The sequence below is a fragment of the Protopterus annectens genome, chromosome 9.part0 (genome assembly GCF_019279795.1).
Source record: "Protopterus annectens isolate FY-2018-M chromosome 9.part0, PAN1.0, whole genome shotgun sequence".
NCBI lineage: Eukaryota > Metazoa > Chordata > Ceratodontiformes > Protopteridae > Protopterus > Protopterus annectens.
The window spans coordinates 636,896,255-636,922,073 of NC_056743.1; the positions used below are offsets into that span (position 1 = coordinate 636,896,255).

Below are 25,819 nucleotides of genomic sequence, written 5' to 3' on the forward strand. Positions count from 1 at the left end.
AGTATGATGGTGTTTGGTGATACATTTATCCCCTCTAGTGTTTTCAGGAAGGCCATGTGAGTTTCCTGAGTTTGTGAGGGTGGCCTGTAACATGCTACAATTTGCAGAGCAGTCTTGCCTATGGTTAATTGCACCTGGATGGTCTCCGATGCATCGTGCGTTGCCACCAGTCTTGAGGTGTGGGTGTCCTTGATGAATATGGATACCCCCCCTCCTTTCTTGGTATTGTCTGGATTTTGGGGCCGGAACGCATGATATGAGGTAAAACCTGATAGCGCTGGGGTGCTCTCAGGAGCCTTGAACCAGTATACTGGTAAGGACACAATCCCCTTCTTGGGGAAAAAAGCATTTCTGTACGGTTTCTGAAATGTAATCTCTGTAATTTAATTAGCAGGTTGTAAGTGTATGTCATATAAACATTCATGTGTATCATAAAATTCTCTCCCCATCAGCAGTGCCATTTCTTCTTTGATAGGGAAAAGTACAGAAAGTAATTTTAATGCTTCTTCCCATTTTCTAGGGAACAGAGAAGCTGACAGAACCTCAGTTTGCACTGAAAATCCAGAAACAGGAAGAATTAATCGGGTGGCTTACAAAGAGCTTGCAGGAAAAAGAGAGAACCCTCCAGGTAATCATGAGAACAATTTCATTTTGGAGACTTAAGGCCGAGACTTGCATTTTAAACCATTTGGGAAGAGTCATTTTTGTAGTCAGTAGAAGTGCGTTTTATTAGTGGATACAGTATCCAGTTCTTTATTGACTGATCAAGTGACAAACTGAAAGAAGGGCTGATGTTTCATTGTCTGTGCAAGGGCATTATTAATCTGCTCTTTCTGAGAGACTTTGAGGGCCACCTAGAAACAGCGCTTAAGATACCAATTGTGCCATCCGTTTTATGACTGCTGTCCTAGTACCTTCATTTGTTACTGACTGTCTTCAGTGCTGGTTATAGTCCGTTTCTAATATATTTGGAGTCAACCCATTCATACTGCAGGCTGGTAAGAGACAAGCATTTCAGCAACTTGGTTGCTTTCCTAGGCAGTAGAAATGAGAATGGAATGATCTGTAGAACAGATGCTGGTATCCAAGTTGTGATAACTGTGTTATCACTACAAAGCATACCAGAAGACCTATATCCAGTTCATCACAGCAAGAGATTCTCCAGTTCGATTCTCTGCTGGAGTGTGGGGAGTGCCTTCTGTGTGGAGTCTGCATGTCCTCCCCGCAGTTGGTTGGGCGTTCGAAAGACATGCGTAAATGGGCGTGCCTTCATTGAAGGTTGAACATCGACCTAGCACCTCGGCGTTTGTGAAAATCTACTGCCAATCATTAGCGGACCAGAGTTCCACTGTGGCGACCCCTAACTGGAAAAAGCCAAAAGACAACAACATAGTCTTGTGCATTTATCTTGTACTGTGTACTCTGCTCCAGGTGTAAGATGGATACCATTGTAATGAGAGAAGCAGTAATTTTAGAAGTAGTAAAAAGGGCAGCCCAGCAGATCACAGTACATGTGTAGTCCTGGAAAACAGAAGATTTTTTTTTTTTTTTTTTTACAAAGCATACAACATGTAGCATTGTATTTTTTTGCATCAGAGGGTAGGTCACTCAAAGGTGTAATGTTCTCAAGGTAAAAATTATTTTAACCACAGTGCAAATGAACATGATTGCAAATGAGGGAAGGTACTAGTGGAAGAAGACACGATTTTGCAGGTTCTTGTCACTTTATCAGCATGACAGATGGCTTATCAAGCCATAAATATTAAGTCATCACGCTGACTACACAGAAATGAAGGGAAATTGTCATATGAGATCATGGATCAATGGGGATTTGGTACTTTCCCCTTTCACCACTGCTGTGCCATCTCAAAATTGGTAATCTAATTAACAGGAGGTATGGGGTGGTTCTGCAAAAAATGCTGTCTTTTGTTTATCATCGACTTTTGATATTTATGGTTCGATAAGCTGTTTGTCCTACCACATCGATTAAAGTGATAGAGATTGATTTTAGTATATCCGTTCAGGTATTGCAGCTCATGCAAGTGCCCTTTCTTGTGCCCAATTGTATATCCGTTCAGGTATTGCAGCTCATGCAAGTGCCCTTTCTTGTGCCCAATTGTATATCCGTTCAGGTATTGCAGCTCATGCAAGTGCCCTTTCTTGTGCCCAATTGTATATCCGTTCAGGTATTGCAGCTCATGCAAGTGCCCTTTCTTGTGCCCAATTGTATATCAGTTCAGGTATTGCAGCTCATGCAAGTGCCCTTTCTTGTGCCCAATTGTATATCCGTTCAGGTATTGCAGCTCATGCAAGTGCCCTTTCTTGTGCCCAATTGTATATCCGTTCAGGTATTGCAGCTCATGCAAGTGCCCTTTCTTGTGCCCAATTGTATATCCGTTCAGGTGTTGCAGCTCATGCAAGTGCCCTTTCTTGTGCCCAATTGTATATCCGTTCAGGTGTTGCAGCTCATGCAAGTGCCCTTTCTTGTGCCCAATTGTATATCCGTTCAGGTATTGCAGCTCATGCAAGTGCCCTTTCTTGTGCCCAATTGTATATCCGTTCAGGTATTGCAGCTCATGCAAGTGCCCTTTCTTGTGCCCAATTGTATATCCGTTCAGGTGTTGCAGCTCATGCAAGTGCCCTTTCTTGTGCCCAATTGTATATCCGTTCAGGTGTTGCAGCTCATGCAAGTGCCCTTTCTTGTGCCCAATTGTATATCCATTCAGGTATTGCAGCTCATGCAAGTGCCCTTTCTTGTGCCCAATTGTATATCCGTTCAGGTGTTGCAGCTCATGCAAGTGCCCTTTCTTGTGCCCAATTGTATATCCGTTCAGGTATTGCAGCTCATGCAAGTGCCCTTTCTTGTGCCCAATTGTATATCCGTTCAGGTGTTGCAGCTCATGCAAGTGCCCTTTCTTGTGCCCAATTGTATATCCGTTCAGGTATTGCAGCTCATGCAAGTGCCCTTTCTTGTGCCCAATTGTATATCCGCTCAGGTATTGCAGCTCATGCAAGTGCCCTTTCTTGTGCCCAATTGTATATCCGTTCAGGTATTGCAGCTCATGCAAGTGCCCTTTCTTGTGCCCAATTGTATATCCGTTCAGGTATTGCAGCTCATGCAAGTGCCCTTTCTTGTGCCCAGTTCTTACTCTCACCAACACTAGACAGCCAGGATTCTCTTTATCTGCACTCTAGTACTGATGCCAACAGTTTAGTCTCAAGCACGTTCACAACCCTTTGAACTGTTATCTTAACCTAACCTTAATTTGTCCTATTTGTGACTGCCATTTATGTCTTTTGCCCCCCCCCCCCAAAAAAAAAACAAACTTTTATTTGATCCCCTCACTTACCCCTTGGTGATATACACGCATCCATACACATGTCCCCGTTTTATTTTCTTCTAGTGTCTGTCTGCCAAGCTGAGTCTTTCAGCATGTCCAGCTCTTCCAGCGTAATATTCTGTTTGTATAGCTACCAGAAATGGGCAGTGTTCTGAATGCCTTTTTAACAGTGCAGTACAACTAGTATCAAGTCTGCCTCTCCACACATCCTTTTCACCTATATCACCTCCTCTTGTATTCAAATGCGTTATTCAGGCTAGTAGAGATTATAACCCACAGACCCCTCCCCTCATGTGTCTTCCTTAGGGTGTCCCTCTTGGTACTGTAATATGTAAAGGCTGGTAGAATATGTAAAAAATAAAAGTATGTATAATTACACATTTTTGCCTGGAATCTCGGCTGTCTCTGTCGACCCTCCCCCAAGTAAATAAATTAAAGCTGCAGCAGATCTTTTTGAAGGCTGATTCCTACATCAGGCATCACTTCACCGATTTGTGTGTTATGAGTGAACAAGATAATTTTGCTTCACACTCCCTTTTCAATAATCAACACAAGTATGTTGAACAGGATCAGTTTTAGCATCAAATTCTGAGGAGCTTCACTTGGTTCTGGTTTTTGTTCAGGTAATTGCCCTCCAATTCACTAACCACTACTTCCAGCTAGCCAGTGTCCTAGTCACCTCATCAGTTAGGCCTCACTCCCAAAATGTTTAATTTCTATACCAATGTCCTGTGAGCTTGTGTGCCAAGAGCTTTTTAGAAATCCAGCTGCATTACATCCATAGGACTTCTTCATCCATGTCATTGGTGGCCACTTCACAGAACTGGTTCAGGCTGGACAGACAGCATGTTTCCTGCATGAAACCATGCATTTGTCTGTTTGCATAAAGATTAGTGTTTTAGGACCACCATTATCCTGTATCATAGACTCTGTTCCCTACCCTTTCCTGCAGTGGAGGTGGGACTGCCAGGTTCTTACTTTTCCATAATTTTCCTAGATCCTGTTTTACAAAGGGATGTTTCATTGATGGCCTGTCCTGAATCACTACTCCAGTTTTTAAGGAGGCTGTTCTGCAATTAAGCACATGAATCACTAAACTCCACTGCCAATTTTTAACATCAAGAGTGAATAACTTCTCCAGATGCTGTGCCTTATTTTCACAAGTCCTTTGAGTTCCTTATTAATTTCCTCTCCAGTTAATGCCCCCCCCCCATTTTTCTACCCCTTATCCCATGCTGCCTCTTGATCCCCTTATTCCTCTGTAAATTTTAAGGTAAGACATTATTCCTTTATTTCTGTCTGTTCCCTCATAAATTCTGTCTGAAAGAAACTTGCCTGATCCCTGCCAGTTGTCACCACTCACTTACATGTCATCATTAACCCTATTCTTGGTTCCAGTTACTTTATGCAGCCCCGTTGTCATTCCCCTCTAATGAACACAGTTAATGATATTCAGTTCTTGTCAAAGCTTTCAGTCCCCGATCACCGGGAAACAATGTTATTACATGTTTGTGTGTATTTGTGGTGGGGGGTGCTTAAGCAAGACTCTGTGTTCACTTGTTATGCACTCATTAAAAAGCTTATCTTAATTGTGCAGCTCTTTATTTCCTTTGTTTATTATGCATAGTGTCATTGTGGGCAGTGTAGTCAAAAGAGTACAGTTTAGTGAATTCATACTAAATCTTAGCAGTCTATTGCTTTATTACTCTTATTCCATAGTAAAGCACTCTTTCAAAAAGGGTGAAATCGGACTAAAACACTTCACCAAGGTAAACTATACCCTCCTAGGTGAAGATCTAAATACATTCCAAGCCCCCCACCCAAGCTGGAAGTGGTAACTATGCCAAAGCTTAGACCTGTACTATCACTTCCATAGGTGTACCAGAAAGAATAAAAGCCAGAGCCCCAAGTAAAAACAACCAGCCATGGTGGACATTGACTATCAACAAACCTTAAAATAAATGCAAAACGTTGGTGTACAAGAAAACAAAGGCAAGGCCCCAACAATGGGAAAGCCCCCTCCTCAGCCTTAACAGACAGGACAACTTGTCAAATTCTTCAAGGGCTCCTTTGAGAGAAACTTGGCAACTACAGCCAAGGAAAACCATAAGGTGTTTTACAGCTACATATGTAACCTAAAAGCTAGGATCCAAGCATGTGCAGAACTAGTAGCCAATGGTATCACACACAATGACCCCCACAGAGATAACAAACCTACTAGTGGATAGGTTTGCTGAATCCCTTATCCCCTCCTAAATTACAACACACCTTCCCCCAACCCTACATATCTGAAGAGCAGGTCCTCAAAGCCTTGCCCAAGGTGCTAAACACAGCCTCTATGGGACCAGACAACATCCCAGACTGTCTTCTAAACAGGCTAAAACATGAACTAGCACCACAACTAAGTACCATTTTCAGTCATAGCATAACCACAGGCTCTATTCCTGCTGAATGGAGAACAGCAACAGGTATTCCCCTCCACAAAGGTGGCCTAGCAACTGACCCAGGGGAATTACAGACCCATAAGCCTGACCAGCCTCATCTGTAAGGCCATGGAATGTATCATCATGTACCTCATAAATAAATACATAGGTGACCTCCAAACCCTGGATCCTACCCACATCAATTTTGTGAAGGGTAGCTCTTGCCTGTTAAATTTGGTGGATTTCTTTGAAAATGTGACCAAGGCCATTGATGAGAGCAAATCTGTGCACACAGCATACCTCAACCTGGCAAAGGCTTTCGACACAATCCCACATTCAAGAATTACCAATTAATTTAGCAAACTGAATGTAAACCCTTCATTGTTAGATGGGTTGCCAAATGGCTCACATACTGGACACACTATCAAAGTGGGTGAATCCACATCAACCAGCAGACTTGTTACCATTGGGGTGACACAGGGGTCAGTGCTGGGCCCCCTACTGTTTGGTATATACTTTGCAGGTTCAGGTCAATACTAAGGAGTTGTGGCTGACCAAGTTTGCAGACGACTGCAAACTTGGTGCAATTGTTGAATCCATGAATGATGACAGTATTCTCCAGCAGGGTCTCACACAGACCATCTACTGGTGCATTAGTCACGGTCTCAAACTGAATGCAAAAAAAGCATCATCATTTCCTTTGGCACAAACAATGTCCCCTCACACTCTCAAATCATCAACAGTACCCTAAGTAACCAAGAAGTGGTAAGGGACCTGAAATCACAACGTGACTGCAACTTTAACTTCAACCACCATGTGTCTACTGTAAGGAAAGCTTTCTATGTAGCACAGTTGATTAGTAAAGGCATCGCCTCGAGCAAAAGAGGTTATAACCCTCCTATACTTGGCACTTATCCAACCCATAATTGAGTACAATGACCCATTTGGCATGTACTGTACTAAGCACCTGCAGCAATTAGAGAGACCTCCGAGGTTTGTAATGAAGAATGTCAAGGGGCTCCAGCATGTGTCTCATGTGCCTTACACAGACAACTAAAGTGCCTGTCACTATACTCAGTGTCATATAGATTTCTTGGGGGAGACATGCCTGGCCTACAGAACAATCCAAGTCCCAAACCTAATGAACTTGCTGCATATCTGTAAATCAGACTGGGCTAGGGCTTACCCATTCCAGTGACCTAAATATGGCCTGCGACTTAAACAGGACATGCTGAAGGGGACGGATTTATCTTCCAACAACTACCGCATCTTTGGAATGGGATACCAGTTCTTGGGAGACAGGGCACCTGTATGACACTATTCAAGAGGAATCTGGACGAGTGGATGGGGCACCATAAATTCTTACTGGAGACAGAGCCCACAGTCCTCCTGGACACGAACAGTCATCACTAAATGTAACCTTGGGTACTGACTGACATTTCTATGGTATTACATTAGGATGAAATGGCTAGACTTAAAATGACCTCCGGGTCGAAATCCTAGTAATGTCCTATGATCCTGTGATGTATAACTATCATAGGTTGCCATACTATACAGCCCCTATTGTGACAGTAATTTCTGGACTTCATTTTTTAAATTAATCTATTGATTCCATCATATATTTTTTTTTTTTTACAGCAGTTCAGAAAACCATTGCACTTGACTAGTGTTAAGTGATGAAAAAACAAAACTTGGAAAAAAAAAGACTGTTTCTACTACTGTTTGAAACCTGCATTATTCTGATGCTTTCTACAGAGCAAGTGGCAGTCCTGTATAACATTATAGCACTCGACTAGCATTCAGAAATCTGCACAAAATAAAATATGAAATGAAATGAACAGAAAACTCTTAACATTTTAGGTTTGCATTACTCATATGCTTTCCTGCAAGGTTAGCAGCAAGTGAGGACATACAATTCCTGAAAAGCTACTTTTCTGTGAGGATAAAAAGCACAGGTAAATAGCATCACATAAGAAATGAACACATTTTTTTTACAGATAAAAGGATATGCTAAAATTCAAGTATATATGCATATTTGCAGATGAAAGAATACGTTACAACATTTACTTCAAGTAGCAGTTTATAATGTCAAAACATGGATGAAGAAATGAAGTTATGCTTAGCAGAGCTGGATGGATGAGATGTTGGCCACAATGACTGAGATGGCTTAACATCTCTGGTGCTCTGGCCAAATTTCTCCTACTTGACATTAATACCACCTCAGGTCTGCCCAAAAAAGAGACTTGTGTCCTAGTGGGACTAACCTGGTCAACAAAGCACAATAAATACTTTGAGTACCAGTGAATAATTAGCCTCTACAGTCTGCTGCCTGTGCCCCTCCTTTCCCATCAGCCCTTCATGTTTTAGAATGACCCTTTCACATCTCCCTGAAACAATATTGTCCACAATTGTCATGTCCCTACCATCTCTTCTAATCTTGGTAAGAAGGACTTTAGCTCTTCTAGTCTCTGGTCATGTCCCTTCCACTCAATTTCATGGTTCTTCCTGCTTACTATTCTTTAGGTTCCTATTAACAACCCGCTCTCTTTTCTTTGTATGGCCTCCAAAACTGCACAAAATGCTTAAGGTTAGGTCTGACCAGGGTCCTGTAGATTAATAGCTTTATCTTTTTGCTTCTCAAATTCATCCTCTTGAAGGTAAACTCCGACATTATTTGCTGCTGCCCCTGTCTTTTCACTTTGTTTCTGGTGGTCCAGCTCACGTGTACTTCACATTTGTGAACTGAAAATTAATGAAATGTGCAAAATAGTAGTCATGGATGTTCTTGTTCCTTATCAGTGTGCACAATTCCTGCTTTTATTCAGCTTCCACAGGTCTTTGTAAGGTTCCCCTCCCCACTTACTCGTAGTAGGGGCACCTCTTGTGCACTGCAAGAAGATTAACAGATTCCAAACAGAGAAGTGATTGGATATTCATCTTGAAGAGTACACAATGGACCAGATTCTAAAAGACTTGATATTGATGTAAGTGACTCACTCACTCTAGTGTATTCACCATGTTTTTAAAACTCTTAGCATTATGTTACCCCCACCCCCATGTTTTGCAATGTTTATGTAAAGTTAGGAGTTGTGGGCTTGTCGCTCACCCCCCCCCCCCCCCCATCTTGCACACATGCTCAGCTCACATACACACGTGCAGGAAATCGGTGAATCCAAATTCAGTCAGCTAGTCATTGATGTAATGCAATAGAATTACCCATAAACTAATCTTGTATTTCACCTAATTTTTAGGAATGCTTGAACCTGATCATCAGACTGAAGCCAGGTACTGAGTCTTTGGAAGAAGTTAAAAACAGTCTGACTGAAAAGCTGCAGGAAAGGCTGAAACAGCGAGACAAAGCTCTGGAGGTAAACATTCTAGTGGTATTTAGTGTTTTTACTGTCTTTTTGTTAAATGTAATGCCTTCAAAGCTTCAGATGTGCTTCAGCACTCCTTTATAGCAGACTTTGCTATCATTAGTGGTAGTTATAGGTAAAAGGAAAAAAACTCCTTTCTTCATACATTACTCTTTGTTCTTAATGATGTGCATTTCCCTTTGAAGTAAATTAATACAGTCAGGTGACATAGGTGTGTGTTATGACAGCTGTACTGTTGTATTTGCTATTACATAAAGCCAACACCCAGATGGAATAACTAAACTCATTTGTTTGCTTGCTATGCTGTGTAGTATTCAGACTAATGCATTTTAATTTTTAAAGCCAGTCTGTTCCCTTGGGCCTCCACATCATTGATGCTTCTGATTTAAGTATTGTCTGGTGTTTACCTGTTGAAAATAGTTGTTCTTTTTACACTTTTTCCTGCAGGCTTATTGATTTCAGCCTTTTAGCATCCAAGGCTCAGGCTCAAATATACAAATCTGTAAAGGCATGTTTACCTGCTTTATGTAGGTTGTTGTTCTCCTTTTCAAATTTAATATTCTGTTAACATTTATTAATGTGCTTACTGAAAAACAAGCACAGTACAATAAAACCTCTAAAGCTAAACATGTATATGTTAACAAAAAGTAATAAGTAAACTCATAGTCTTGCTTACAAGTCTGTTGGTGACAACCAGCCCTACCCGGTTTACTGAAGAAGCATTCATGTAGTAAGTTACCAGCTTTAACCTTAACAAACATATACTATTTTGGCCAGTTTTAGAGATTCCAGACAATCCTGTTTGCTTATAAGTTCCCTGCTTACCTGCTTCAACAGTGTTTGGCAGTGGGTGCAGAGGATTAAGACTGTGAGCTATAGCTCCTTTGGTACAGGGTTTGATTCTCTCAGTCCTCCTTTACCTACTGTCTGACCTTGACCAAGTCACTTAGCCATTTATTGCTCCTGGGTCACCCCGAAAAGGGACTGTATATCCAGGGGGGCTACCGGTTTAGCAAGTGGGTATCCTTGTTATTATCATTACTACTTGTGCTAGGACTCTTCTGTATACATCTTCATGTATTTCTTGTAAACCGAGGTACCATCTGCTTAAGTTGGTGGAAGCGCAAGTGGAGTCAAAAGATCTCACAGCACATATCGATAAGAGTACTTTTTTTTTTTTTTACTTGTATAACCCTCACATGGTATTACACTATTTTACGACAATTTCAAATATTTGCACATGACATTTGCAGTATTTACAATGTTTATAATGTTTTGAATATATACAGTATCCATGTACATGCAGTATTTGCAATGTTTATAATATGTTGAATATATACAATATCCATGTACAGAGATACAACTCCTCTTCAGTCCAGCAAAATACAAACTTACTTCATTATTGCTCTCCTCCCTTTTTTCCACAACCAGAATGTTTGCGAAAGTCCATTGTTTATTAAATAAAACGTGTCTTCATTTTTTCATTCCAGATTTCCCATATGACCCAAAACATTATCAATTTTCTTCCATACAAAATCATATTCATGGCAACATCCTTCGCTTGTTTTATGCTTACAAGAATATTTTCTTTGCATACCCAATCTCTGATGTTTTATCCTTTGACATGCTAAACAAATCACGTTCTGCTGTTTGTATTCGATTGCAATATATGCACATCCTGTCACACATTCTGTTATATAACATGGCTCCCTTTTTCATAGTCTTCATAAAAAGTCCCGACTCTTCTTAAAATACTGAAATATTGGCCTTATTTTCTTTATTGCCTCAACTACCTTATTTCTCAGTCCACCCCAAAGATTAATATAATTTAGTAACCATTCTTTCCTAATTTTTCTCTAATTCTTTAGTATTCATTCATTCCATAACAATTTTTTCTGGCATCCTTTAACTTCTTCATTCATAATTTCCTGCTTTCACTTTATCCCAAAATACTCCATACTCAACTTCAAAATTGTTTGCAATCTAGCCATTTTTTTTTGTCTTTCTACATCTCGGTACTGAGTATAAGTGTAAGGATGCCATATATACAATAGACTATATTAATCGTAACCTTCCTTTTCTTTCAGGTACAAAATCACCCTTTCTACTGAGCTCAGTTGTGATCCCTATATGACACTAAACGTAAAACTGCATTATTTCTGTTTCCTTTTTACTTGAATACAAATATACACTTCGCATACAACCTAACCTACTTGAAATAATAGACTTAAATCAAATACATTTTCTTTTTAAATGATTTTAAATAACCTAAATATTTTTCAGAATACACTTATTCATTTTACTATTAGTGTCACTGCCTCCTAATGTGTTTTTATTTCTTCCACTTTACCAAATACTATTCCAAGTAACTCAATATTTATTTATTTTTATTTTTTATTTTTATTTTACATTTGTTTACCGGGATAGTGGGATAGTCTGAATGGACACATGTCCATTTACAGCAGAGGTCCAGGGAGAAAAGCTCCACATTCAGTACAGAAAAACAGATAGCTGTACAATATGATAACAATATGATCATCTGTACAGAAGCAAAAAATTAACAACAGATAAAAATACAACTTTTGATACAAAAAAAAAAAACAAAATTAGACACTAGATAAAAAGTACAACTTTTGATACAGAAACTGATACTAGATAAGCATTGTAACTAACTATAGAGACCGACAGAGACCACTTAGAAATTAATTTGTGTAAGTTTAGCATGAACTAGTATAACTATTAGAAACTTGAGTAGAAAATAAAATTTCTGATACTATAGAAAAAAATTACATTGGGAATAATTGTATATGAAGCTATCTGAAGTGGTAGAAACAGTGATGCTTAGGTAATGCATGGACATAGCCAGGAATTCATTGTGTAATTTAAGTGAGTTTTTGAACAGCGTAATAGTGGAGGCAGAAGATAAAGCGGGGGAAGGTTATTCCAGGATTTAACTACGTTATGGGAGAATAGTGCTTTACCTGCCATGTTGTTAGCCTTAGTGATACAAAGGAGAGATTTGTCAGTGGCATGAAGGGGACGATTTGATTTGTAGGGTGTGTGTAGGTGACAGTGCTGGGGTTCTATTGCGATGTCTCTCAATATTGTAGGCAATGATTAGTTGATGGTAATTGAGTAGTTGGGGAAATTCTAGCCATTGTAATTCCTTTATAGCCTGACAGTGATGGGTTCTAAAGGTGCAGTTATTAGCGAACTTGGCAATTTTGTTGCAGCATGTCACAAGTCTAGCAAGATCATGTTTTCTGATATGTGTAAGGATTGGTGCCGCATACATTAGAGTGGACAATAGATGGGTTTGGGCTAGGGAGATTCTCGCTTTTTTTGAGAGAGAGTTTTTGTGTCTGTATAGTGTTCCCATTTTTATGGACTTTTTTGATGGTTTGTGAAATGTGGACATCAAACTGTAGGTTTTTGTCAATTTCTACACCCAGGAGTTTGGTGAGTTCAGAGGGGGTAATAGCACCATTTTTAGAAGTGATTGAGAAGGATAGAGAGGTAGGAATAGATTTGTTGGGGGTGAAAAGAACCAATTTAGTCTTTTTGGGATTTAGCACAAGTTGGATCTGAGTAATCCAACTTTCCACTAAACTAAAGGAATCCTGAGTGAGTTGTAACGTGGTAAGTGAGGGTGCAGAGCAGATAAGAGTTGAATCATCTCTGTACTGTATGAGTGTAGCAGGGTGGTTGGAAGTATGAAGATTGTTAGTAAAAATCGAGAAAAGAAGAGGACCTAATATAGAGCCTTGTGGTACACCTATGGTTGTTGGGAGTAGAGGAGATAGGCAGCAGTCTGTCCAATGGCAAGGTTTACTATCTGACAGATAATTTTTAAGCCAGGCAATAGTTGGAGGGGCAAAGGCTAGAGAGGCAAGGGTGTCTAGAAGTAGGGAGTGTGAGACAATGTCAAATGCTTTCGAGAGGTCTAAAAATATAGCAGATACAAAGTTGTTTTTGTTTGTGTTGGTTTACCAGGTTAGTAAAAGAGAGAAGAGCAGTTGTGCTATGGTGTTGCCGAAAGTCATGTTGTGTAGAGGAGAAAAGATTGTGTGAGTTTAGGAAATTCATTACTTGAGAGTATATACATTTTAAGTAGTTTAGATAGAGGGGATATTATCGCAATTGGATGATAATTAGAGAAATTATAGGAATTACCACCTTTGTGAAGTGGAATAATATGTGAAACTTTCCATAGTTGAGGGATGTAGGCTTCCTGTATGGAGTGATTGATAAGGATGGATACAAGGTAAGAAATTGTCTCAGAAGCTATTTTGAGGACGTTGGCAGGAAGAATGTCTGCAGCAACGGTGGCAGGCTTCAGTTTTAGGAGGAGTTTTTTAATAGTAGAGGCAAGAACAGATGAGCGAGTAAAGGAGGGGATGTTATCAGGGTATTTTGTTGAGATATCTGAAAGTTTGTTTTTGGATAGTTGGGAGGATAAAGTCAGGATAGATTCTGTAAAGTGTTGATTAAATTGGGAGGCTATGTCTTTAGTATTGTTGGTGGAGGTGGGAGTTGGAGTAGTGGTTTTACCTGGTTTTAACAATGAGTTGATAGTATGCCAAAACGTCTGAGGGTCTTTTGAGTGATTATTTTGGGCAGCAAGGAAATAATTCTGTTTATCCAATTTGCTTTGTGTATTTGCCTGATTTCTGAATTGTTGGTAGTTTTGTTTGGATAGGCTAGTGTTTTCTCTTTTCTCTTTTCCACATTTTCCAAGCCTTGTCTCTAGACTTCAGTAGGGGTCTTGTCTCCCTATTTAGCCATGGTGCGTAGTTTGTCTTAACTCTAACTTTCCTAATGGGTGTGACTAAATTTAGGACATTAATGAAAGTGCTGTTAAAGTAGTCGACAGCCTGGTCTAAACTTAGGGTTTTAAGTGGTTCCCAGTTAAATTGTTTTAGAATGGAGTTAAGATCCTGTATATTTAGTTTGCGGTAATCTCTGACTTGTCTAAAAGCTATGGGCTTAGCTAAGTTGGTGTGTTTACGAAGGAGGACTGTGGGAGAGATGGTCACTTAGAGTGTTCTGGTAGGCATCCTATCTGGTAGTTTTGTTTAGGGCAATTGACTAGCATCCAGTCTAGTATAGATTTTTTTTTTTTTTTTTTTTTATCTATTCTAGTGGGTTCTTGGATGAGTTGGGAAAAACCAAAGAGATTGGTGGGGGTTGTTAGAGTTGCATGCTAATCAGTCAGTATTTAGGTCATCTAGTAGGATGGTTTCCTGTGGAAGATTATCTGTAGTCCAGTGTAGGATTTCTTCAATGGTGGGGGAGTTATTTCCTGAGGGAATGTAACAGCAGAGTATATTGATTTTTTGGTGGTGTTTATAGGACTGAGCCGAAGATTTCTGCATTTTGAAATTTAGGTAAAGGGGTTTGTAGGGGTTTTATGTTGAGTGTACTTTTAAACAGGATAGTAATTCTACCTCCCTTATTGCTTACTCTACCCTGTCTTAATATATTATAGCCTGGTGGAAGGATTTCCTCATCTTGGGTGTTTGGTTTTAGCCAGGTCTCAGTAATGGTTAGTATGTGTGGGGAGTAGTGGGCTATAAAATGCATGTAGGTCAGGAAGTTTGTTAGATATACTCCTAGTGTTGATATTAAGTATTGATAGGTCAGAGGTTTGTTTGGTTGATAGTAGAGTGTTAAGTGGTCCTGGCTTTGGGTGTATGTCTCCTGAAGTGAGTAGTTTCTTTGTGATAAACGGTATATATTTAATAGTGTGAGATACTTCTGTGTTGGATCTAAGTGATATTTTTCTAGTGTAAAAAGTGGTTATGTGAAACTTGTATATGTGTAGTATTGAGTTGTCTTTAAATAATGTGCCAGTGATAGTGAAATCTGAGGGTGTGTTTGATTTTGTTTAATTATGTGTTGTATGGAATGCAATGTTTTCTAATGTTGTGTTAGTAAGAATGGTTGTGATGTAAGTTAGGTATGAGCGTGTAAAACAAAATTCCCAGTCTGAGATGCATTTTTTTGAATGAGTGGTGGTTGGATACTATTGGTGGTGTGGTTTGAGTGTGGAGGGAAGAGTATGGGTATGCTGGTAGGTACTAAATCTGTATTAGTGAAAAATTAGTTGGGAAAGTAAGGCCTAAGATAAACTAACAAATAGAAACACTTCAGTGTTTATAACACTAGCAAAGAATTATGTAGTATTGTACAAGTAACTCCACAATGTCAATTTACAAATTTAAAATGCTTCTTATAACAATTTTGATCCAAAAAGTAAATATCTTCAGTTTTAGTTGTCACCTAAACACCTTTGTCTTTATTTAGCTGTCATCCCACTTTCTTAAATGTATCATTCATTAATATCACAATTTTTTCATGTTGCTTTCATTTGTTACTATAAGTATAACATCAACAGCATATGATAAAAAAATTAGGTATCTCTACACAATTATGTAATCTATATTCACCCTCACCCAATATACCACTCGTAACATAAGCAACGGCATTGCTCACAGGGCAGCCCTGCCGTTCACCTCTCTTCACATACACCTGCTCAGTAAACCATTCATTAAACGTTACTCTAGCCCTGTTATTATTATATGCTGTCTTTAATAAATTCATATTGCGTCAACACTTCCCATAAACATTTATGACTGTCATAATAATGCCTTTCTTACATCTCCCTCCATTAATGGGCACCACTCCATCCATACACTATAAATCTACTGCCTCCTTTATTTCTTTAATTCATGACTTCTACATTTCAGGCCATAACTTTCTCAAACCTCCTTTGCGATATTTCATTAATACTTTATAGTCTGCATTATTCAATATAATTGACCTCCAGGTTTTATATTTTTGCTCATTTTTCCATATAAACCTTATAATACTTTCATAGGTAGGTACTAGGCTATTGGTCCAAGGGCCTAAGTAAGCCTAGCCAACAAAGTTCCCTGGCTTACACCAACCCAAGAAAGTTAATTTCCTGTGCCCCTGTCGAGCAGAGCCACAGAAGTGATCCCCGGGGTGCATTTCCTATTTCCCATCCAGTCATCAAGATTTTTCTTGAAGAGTGTTAATGAGGAACTTTGCTTGACATAGATGGGTAGCTTGTTCCAGAGTATGGGATGTCTCTGGGACAGGGATCTATCCTTCCAGCAAGTCCTGTTTATTGTGGTGACAAGGTTTAGGTCTCTAGAGCGTGTAGTTCAGAGGGATTGGGATTTCTTTAGGTGTAGCATGTCCAACAGCTCTGGGTTTGACATAGCTTTATATGTTAGGCAGAGATCACCTTGGAGTAGGCGATAAGCTACAGAGTAAAGCTGGAGTTTTTGAGACTATCAGTGTAGGGCATCTGTTTGAGACCAGTAATTCTCTTTGTGAGGTACTTCTGTGGCCTTTCCAGCTGCTGCATATGTCTTGTGAGGTACATTCCAAAAGGGACATTGTACTCTATAATGGGTCTAATGAGTGTCAAGTAGAGGGGAACAATGACCTCTTTTTTTTTTCCTGGATGAGACCCCTTTTGTGATGTGCCATGTAGAAGATTTCCTGTCTACTGTGGCAATGTGATTATCAAAGGAGAGACTACTGTCCACCTGGGTCCCAAGGTCTCTTATCAGACATTCGGTGTTAAGAAGACTGCAGCCTGTGTGGTAGTTCATGGGTACAGAGGTTTTACCAAAGGGGATAACAATGCACTTTTTGGCATTGAGCTTGAGACCATGGCTCTGACACCGCCACCACTGACATATATTCTACTTTACTGTACCTTTTTCTCAAACCATTTGTTCAATATTTTAACAAAATATTTTCTCTGCTCGTTAAATTTATTTTTATATGCATCATAACCTATACCATCCTTCCCTGGTGATGAGCCCTCTTTTAATAGCTTAAATAAACTGTTTAATTCATCCTAAGCAAACTTACTTTGCAAACTTTCAATTGCTTCAACAGAAAAATTCTTCACACCCCACGTTATTACCTTCATCAGTGTTTTTTCTATAAACTTCTTCACATGCCATGTTTTACAATTTTTGCCAAGTATGGAAATACCTCTACTTTTTCTATGTTAGCCAACTACTTTTATTTATACAATAATTCATCATTTTTCTTATTTCACTTGATATTGATAATCTTCTAACCTTAAGATCATTCTAGCATTATTTCTTTCCTTTTTTAACTTTAGGAGAAATATTACTAAACAATCATTTCCTTGCTCTTACCCTTAGCTGTCTAGTATTTTTCCTGTCTTCTCTAACCAGTTCTTCCATTCCCCTTTCTTTCTTATCTGATTGTTCACTTAATAGTTGCCTAAACATACAAAGAGTAGTTTTTTTAATTGATTTATACAGTAGATATATTTACATATTTACATTTACATATATTTGCAAATCTCCATGCATTATAAAAATCAAAATAAGCATTCCCCCCACTCTGTTATCCACATCCACTACATTATTTTTTCCAAAATCTAAAGTCCATTTTCCATTATATTTAATTTCATTTAGTCTCATTCCATGTAGTCCATAAAATATTACTCTGTCCATTTTCTTCACTTCTTCCTGTTTGTGTGCACCATAATAACCAAATTCTGTTATGTCCATATTTGTTAAAATGTTAAACTTTTTTCACCCCATTATCTTTACATATTTCTTTCCACAAATTATCAACTCTTTCACATTTCAAAAAGACATGCTCAGTAGTCTCAAACTCTCCACATTTATTACATATTCTATCTTGCTTTTTTTGTATGGCATATTTTCCTTAACCGGCAATTTTCTAATGGACAATAAAAATCATTACATTCTTTAATCTTTTTATAGTTATTATATCTCATTGTTATGGCTTTTTTCTTATCTATTTCTAAGTCTTTCTATGGATCAATACAATAAAATACTTTTTTCTCACATATATTCTTTAGTTTCATTTCTTCATTCACAATGCTTTTACTTTGTTTTTTAACTTCCATTTCTTCCCACAATTATTTGTATTTATAATGTAGTATAATTTTTATCAAGTTTCATTTTCCTTCATAATTCCTTTTAATACCTTATATAAAATTAAGGGTTTATTAAACCCAAACCTCCTTGCTCTTCTTTCTTATACAGAATCCCTTCTTTGACTGGATTCAGTCTAGAGCCCCATATAAAAGAGAATGTAATCCTCATTAATTCCTTTTCATACTTGATAGGAAACCTATAGATGTTAGCAACATAAGCAATTTTTCCAATTACCATGGTGTTCAACAGGTGCGCTTTTTTGAGTACATTATCCCATTGTTGTCGTCTGTATTCATTCCTTCCAGATGTTATTCCTAATATATTTTTCATTGAACTCAATACCTCCTATCATGCCTTCAAACTCAAATCCATTACTTTTCTCCTTATTTATACTTAAAAAACATTGTTTTTAAATTTTGTACATAATTTTTCATTTACTTTTTCCATCCATACTTTATTTTTAGCAATTAATATAATATAATCTGCATATTTATACATTATTAGCAATTGTACTTCCTTCATCATTTTGTACCCACCACTACTTGACATTTTATTAATTTCCTTCACTATTACATTCATAACTAATGAGAAAATTACACTACTAGCTGGCAGCCCTGCTTTATTCCACATTCTATTTTTATTTCTTCCCCAATCCAGCCATTTACATTTAGTTTCACATAGTTCATTTCATAAACAGATTTTATTAATTGTAATATTTTTTGCTTACATTATATGCCTGCAAAATTCCCCATAATGACTTGTATTGAATATTATCACAAGCTTTACTTATATACCCCATTATAACCTTCACTTCTACATTTTTATTTATGATATCACCAGTTATTTCTCTTATTATCCATAATAACTCTTGACTTCCTTTTCTTCCAAATACATTTTGGTCATATATTCTATCCATTTTTTTCTGTAACCTTTTTGTTATTATTCTCCTAAAAAATGTATAATCTGTATTATTCAATGTTATAGGTCTCTAGTTTTTTATCTCCTCTTTATTTCCTTTTTTAAATATAAATTTTATAATTCATGTACATATCTTTTTCTTTAATTCCAGTTTCTAACCATTAATTCATAACTTCTAAAAAAAATATTTTTTTGCCAGTCTTTCATTTCTTTATACATACCATATTCAATTCTGCCCAGTCCTGTTGCAGAATTCATGTTAATGTCTTTTAGAATTTCATTCAATTCTTTCATGGTTATTTTCTGTTCTAAATACTCATGATCTTCCTTATTTAATTTTTCACCTTTATAAATTTGTTCAATGTTTTCTTCTCTCTTAACAAATAATTCCAATACATATTCTTATTTGCTTACTTTTTATATTTTTTCAAGCCACCAAACAGTCCAATTGTCATAAAACTCCCTCGTATTCGTATGATTTTTCCCTAATTCCACAAGTTCTTTTCTCTTCTAAATCTAATTTGTTTTCATTAATTCTCTTTATTCCTTTTACTATTCTTATATATTCTTCATTTTCCTGTACTTTATCCCATATTGCCACATGATCTGAAAATCCAGCATACTAAATCCAGCATACTTAATTCCTTTTTTATAACTTTTAAACTATCCGATATTAAAAAAATAATCAATTTCTGCCCTAATTTCTTTCATTTTATAGGTACACTGGTTATTCTCCCATACAGTTAACTTTCCACTTCTCACAATGTCTTTAGCCATTTTAACATCACAATTGCTCTTATTTTTCCTTAAATTACAATTAAACTCACCCACCACTATAATGTCCATATTTACACAAACATATTCAAGAATATTTTTAAACATCATTTCTCTCTCTTTTTGTTACATATGCATATAAAGCTATAATTCTATACACACATGTTTTCCATTTCGCGTCTATTGCTGTAGTTTGGCCTAGTTCCACTATGGTTACATCTAACATTTTAATGCTTTCTTGACATAATATACATATGCCTGAACATGTTTTTTTCTCCATGTTCCAAACTACCACACAATTCCAAAGTTTTTCAGTTTGTGTTCTTTCTTTCGCTGTTAATAATTTTATTCCTTCTAAAACAATATGTGCATCTACTGCAGCACACCATTTATGTACCTATTCTCCTTTTAAGATTTTTCATACTGTTCACATTTAAAGCTAATATTTTCAGCTTTTAGAACAGTTAGTATAATGACATGTTTATCCCTTTCCTTTCTTATTTTCTCTAAGCATTATGTTTTTGAATTTCCTTTTCCTTTCTTTAACTCTTTTCCCTATCAAATTATTTTTATTTCTTACTGTGCACCATTCCACTTCCTCACTTGTCTCCTCTGTTTCTTTTTTCCTTTTTATTTCCTTTAACTTCATGTATAACCTGTTTATCAGTTGCATCTTTTTGTACATTTTCATATGTAACACATTCTACTATCTCTTTAGCCTGTATTTTCTTGCACATTCATTTCACATTCTAGCCATGAATGACTAGTATTGCCACATTTTTTGCACTTTAAATCACATTTTTTGCATTATGCCTTGTTTTATCACATAAATAAAATTTTTATCACATTCATTGATTAAATGATCATTATTTCCACAAAAATAACAAGTGTTGGTTGACCACTGTATTTCATAAACCCCCTATTACCATGAACATTTAGTAGTACTAGGTACATGCATAGCCTTATCATTTTCCATTTTCAGTATTACTCCACATTCCCATCCCCCAGTCCATAGTCCTCTTTCATCATATACTTTTGTAGTGTCCATTACTTCTTTACATGTAGTTAACAAATGTTCTTTCAGTTCTTTTGCTTCTAAACTGGATCATCATTCTTTTTTTTCTTTTTGTCTGTAAAAAGTTTGCACGATGTATTCTAACTATGGATAAATATTTTCCTTTTGTTCATATGCCCCCAAAAAATTTTCCATGGTCTGCCCAGTCTCAAATATCAAGTCACAAAAAGTCTCTTTATTAATTAAAATTAATGCTCTTACCTCTTTTGCTTTGACACCTAGAGGTGCTATGACAGAGTCCCAAACTTTATACCTGTCCAAACTTTCTTCTATTTTACAGCTCACATGTACTATATACTTTTTGTTTCTTATATTTCTTTTTTGCTCCTTCTCCCACAGTTTGTGCTTACGTTTTTGTCTCTTGAACGTTTTCTGGCACAGTCTCTTCTCCTTTTTCTTTTTCTATTTTGTCCATGATATCATTCCATGAAATGCTGCTGCACTTTCTGGTTCACTTTGGTTTACCATTTCTTCCAAATAATCATCCCACAACCCTCCGGATTGGAGGGTTGAAATTATGCATTTCTCAGAGGTAACTGCCTCTCTTTCAAACAGTCTCTCCTCTGCAATTTTTCCCTCTGAATCCATCTCTGTTACAGCTACAATCTCATTTTCTTCCAATATCACTGTGTGCCCACAGCATTAGAAAAACTTCTGGAAGCAATTCTACCATTAATTCAATACACATCCAAGGAAAACAGCTCCACAAAAAACATAAGCTCCATGAAGGAAGGAACACCACTCAAAGACGAGATCATTTCTTTTATTAACACACTTCTGGTACCTCGGCCTCTTGCCTTCTCATGGAATACTTTTCTAATACATCTCCAGTATCAATTAATTAATTAACCCAATATGCAAAAATTCATAGACTTTGAGTAATTGCACTTTTCCACACGACCAAGTTTATAACCATAATATTAAAAATTACTTTATATCCAACTATATTTTTCACATTGTTAAATACTGTCTACATTTTTAAATGCATACTTGTTTCCTCTTTTTAAACAGTCAGATTATTCTCTAAATTCATTCCATTGGGGAACAGCGTATGAAAATTGATGATCAGCCTACTCTCAAGTCTATTTCATTCTTTTTTAAAATTTCCCCTGTTGCCATTCGGTCATGCTAAAACACTGAAAAACAAACTGCTATCTGAACCCTTGTGTTTAGCCAAAAAATGGGTAGCTATTGAGCTTTCTAACTTTTGCCTCCTAATATCACCTAAATGTTCTAGAATTCGGACTTTAATTGCACCCAAGTAAATTCCTGACCCGGTGGCACACTGAACAGTTTCCACCATATAATAACCTTCATGGTTCAAAATTCTCTTATTCAATCTTCAAGATTAACAATATGTTTTGGAAACAAAAAAACAATAGAATTATCTTCACTAACAATTTCCCAAGCCTGCCTTACTATCCTTTCCAAAATAGGGGAAAATAAAATTCAAATATCTGGTGACGAAAAACAATCTTTCGTCACTATCATTCTTCTTCTTCATGACATCTCTTGCACTATAGCCCACGATAACCTGGTATGACCTCCCATCTCACCCAAAATTTTGTCCCTTGCCTTCTGGAGTACCCTCTCATCATAACCTCTGATTCACAATCTATCCTATACCTCATTTATACAAAACTCTTTATACCTTGCTTCAGAGGTATTATTAAAAATCCTTTTAAATTCTCCATATGGCAATGACTCAGTTAGGTGGGGAGGGTGCATACTAGTGACATATAGAACATTATTAACGGTTGTTGGTTTCCTAAATGGTCTGTGCTGAATCCTTTTAGCATCAACATAAAAAACTAAAAGTGGAATATTATATCTGTCTGTGCTCCAAGTGAATCTTAGACTATGCGGATTGTTAAGAGAACCCATAAATTCCAAAAATTCTTCACTACCTTTACAAATAAACAATAAACAACAAATCTGTGTCTTTTGTAATAAATTGCATTGTTCACAAAATATTTTTCCAGCATCATAAATTGCCTTTCAAAATCCCCCATGTAAATGATAGTGTAAGATTGTGTGAAAGCTGCCCCCATTGCTGTGCCCTTCTTTTGTAAAAAGAAATAATTTTTCCATTTAAAATAATTATGAGTTAAACAAAACTCAAGAAGGGCAAGTACAAATGCTGATCGGGGTCCTTCCCCCGTCTTTTAGCCATGGCTTCCATACCCCATCTTCTATCAATGTTGGTATACAAGACATTTACATCCACCGTTCCCCAAAAATAATTTTCTTTCCATTCAAAATAGTAAAGAGCTTGATACACTTCATGAGTGTTTTTTATATGGGAAGGTGGTATAGTCAAATGCCTCGAGATGAAAATCTAAAAAAATATTAACATTTTCCAAAAAAGATCCACTTCTTGAAATAATAGGTCTACCAGGGGGGTTGGAAAGGTCTTTATGGATCTTAGGGATGGCATATATAAAAGGATGCCTAGGTGTCTTAACAATTAACTTCTTAACATCCTTGCTCTTCAAAAAACCTACCCTTTCCCTACATTCCAGAATCTCACTTATGTTGTAACTTAGCATAATGACCCTCTTCAGACAGTATTTTCAACAACCTTTCATTATATTGGCCAGTGTTCATCACTACCAAGTTACCCCATTTGTCAGCCACTTTAAAAACAACCTTATTCAAATTAGACCGTAATTCCTGAAAAGCCTGCCATTCCCTTCTGCTAAGGTTATAGGAACAGAAATTCTTTACAAAATTACCAAAACAATTCTCTACTTTTTTTACATACCAAATTTTCAAATACATTTATAGCACTGCTTGATCTAGGGGGCATGAAGGTACTGTCTAAAACTAACTTGGGCATATCAAGATGTCCATAACCAGTAAAACGGTTCTTGTTCAACATTGGACTCGGCATAATCACCCATGTTCCCATCACCAAACTCCACACATTGTTGAAACATTTCAGTGTCATGAATACTTAAATTGAGCAAATCATCTTCATCAGAAAACACATAATTTACATTGTTTACACTTACATTAACTACATCATTAACCATGGTTTCCTGTTTGGCATGAAAAAATGCCTTCAGATTTAATTTACGGCAAAACTTTTTAACATCCAAAATAATATCAGCAAGAAACGGAACTCTTGTAGGAATGAATTTTGCCCCCCTTAAAAGTACTTTCTCAGCATACTCAGAAATGCCCACATTTGTTAAATTAACAATTTTCAGTTCTTGATTTTCCCCACTGTAATGAACATTTTCACATAACTCAGAAACTGAGTTAACATGTTCATAAATTACTATAATGTCCTCTGAATTAGAAGCAAGAAAGTTCAAATGTCTATCGGATACAGCAGGATCAAGAGTACATAGTCTTACTTCAGTTTGTTGTTCTTTCCACTTGCCCTCTTTGGTTGTACTTGCTGCTGGACTGGCTGCTGCCCCCTCATAATGTTTTTTGGTTGAGAAGTATCTTCTGAACTTGTTTCTTCAAAAGAAATGCGTTTCCTGCCAATGCTCTGTTCCCCAGAATGTGCCGATGAGTCACGGACGCCATATACAGTCTGTTTCCCTGATCTCAAACTGTTCGTGCGTCCCCTACGTAAATGAACATAAACCAAGTTCTTTTCAAAGTCATTTATGTCCCGGAGACAGTTTTTCTCTTCCTCTCAATAATACTTGCCTCAGCCTTTTGAACACTCATATTGACATCACCAAAAAGTTTTTGATACCTTTGGGGGGAGATTTCCCTTAATAAATTATTCTGTAATGAAGTAATCTTACCCCGCAGTTTTTCAAGACTGCTAACGTTCCTCTTAATGAGTATACATAACCAGGCAAGTGTACACTCCGAGGTCTGTTTCCATTCAGCCAAGAGATCACACTCTAAAGTCCCCAGCTGGTAAATGATCAATACGAAGGCCCCTTGGAGTAATGTTAAGCAAAACGCACTTCTCTAGTAGTCTCAATTCATAAACAGTTACTTCTTTTATCTTGAGCCTCTCCAATGACTACTTTCAGCAGTAGAAGCCCAGGGATCTACAGAAGCCAGTCTGAGCTCACGATCACGAATCAGGTCAGCAAACAGGGTACTGGAATACGGTACCTGATGGTTCAGTGGTCCCCATTCTCGTGGAATAAACAACAAATTAATTCAATACACATCCAAGGATTGTATTAGAAAAGTATTCCATGAGAAGGTGAGAGGCTGAGGTACCAGAAGTGTGTTAATAAAATAAATTATCTTGTCTTTTGAGTGGTGTTCCTTCCTTCCTTCGTGGAACGATTCTACCATTTCAGCTACATTTTCATCAACCTTCACTTCTTTTTCAGCCAAAGCTGAATCGGTCATATTTTCTTTCTGTTCCTCCTGGCTTGCCTCTGTGCCTGGTCAGGAAACAAGAAGTCAGGATGTGTAACACAGAAAACCTTCCTCCGACTACCAAGAGTAGGGGAAGTTCCCAATGCCCTGGCAAAATTCCTCCCTAGTCAGAATGAATACCACCTTGAGTCTCCCCTGAAAACAGGTCATTGGCCTAGTGGGACTAACCCGGTCAACAAAGGATAAATAAATCTGTTTCTTCTGCTTCATGTCAACCTTCCACTCATCACACTCTAACAATCACCCCCCTTTAAGCTTGTGAAAACTACCCTTGTCACTTAAGTCTCTATATGCCTTATTTGGGGGTTCAGTTGCATTTCCACTGGCCCATAATCCCCTCATTACTTCTCTCCTAGCCTACGCCACTGTTTTATCCTTCTGTCCCTATTGGGCTTGTAGCTTCTTCCAACCACAAGCAATCTTAAACCTCACAAATCTTCTTTTTTTTTTAAATAGCTTTTTCAATACTGACCCACCCACATCCTAAGTACATTTGCCTACCCTTTATCCCCCATTTCACCCACAACCTTTGCATGGAATTGTTCTTCTCATTACAAATCTT

At 37.4% G+C, this 25,819-nt stretch overlaps 1 protein-coding gene across 2 annotated transcripts in view; it reads left to right on the forward strand.

Annotated features, from left to right (window-relative positions):
• Nucleotides 1–520: 520 nt before the first annotated feature.
• The window catches only part of LOC122811395, a gene marked incomplete at its 5' end in the record, with an annotated part of 129,684 nt that continues 104,385 nt past the window's right edge, over nt 521–25,819 (forward strand). For both annotated transcript variants that reach the window (XM_044083215.1, XM_044083216.1), the window contains 2 exon segments: nt 521–628; nt 9,016–9,132. In XM_044083215.1, the coding sequence (XP_043939150.1) occupies nt 521–628; nt 9,016–9,132 (225 nt within the window).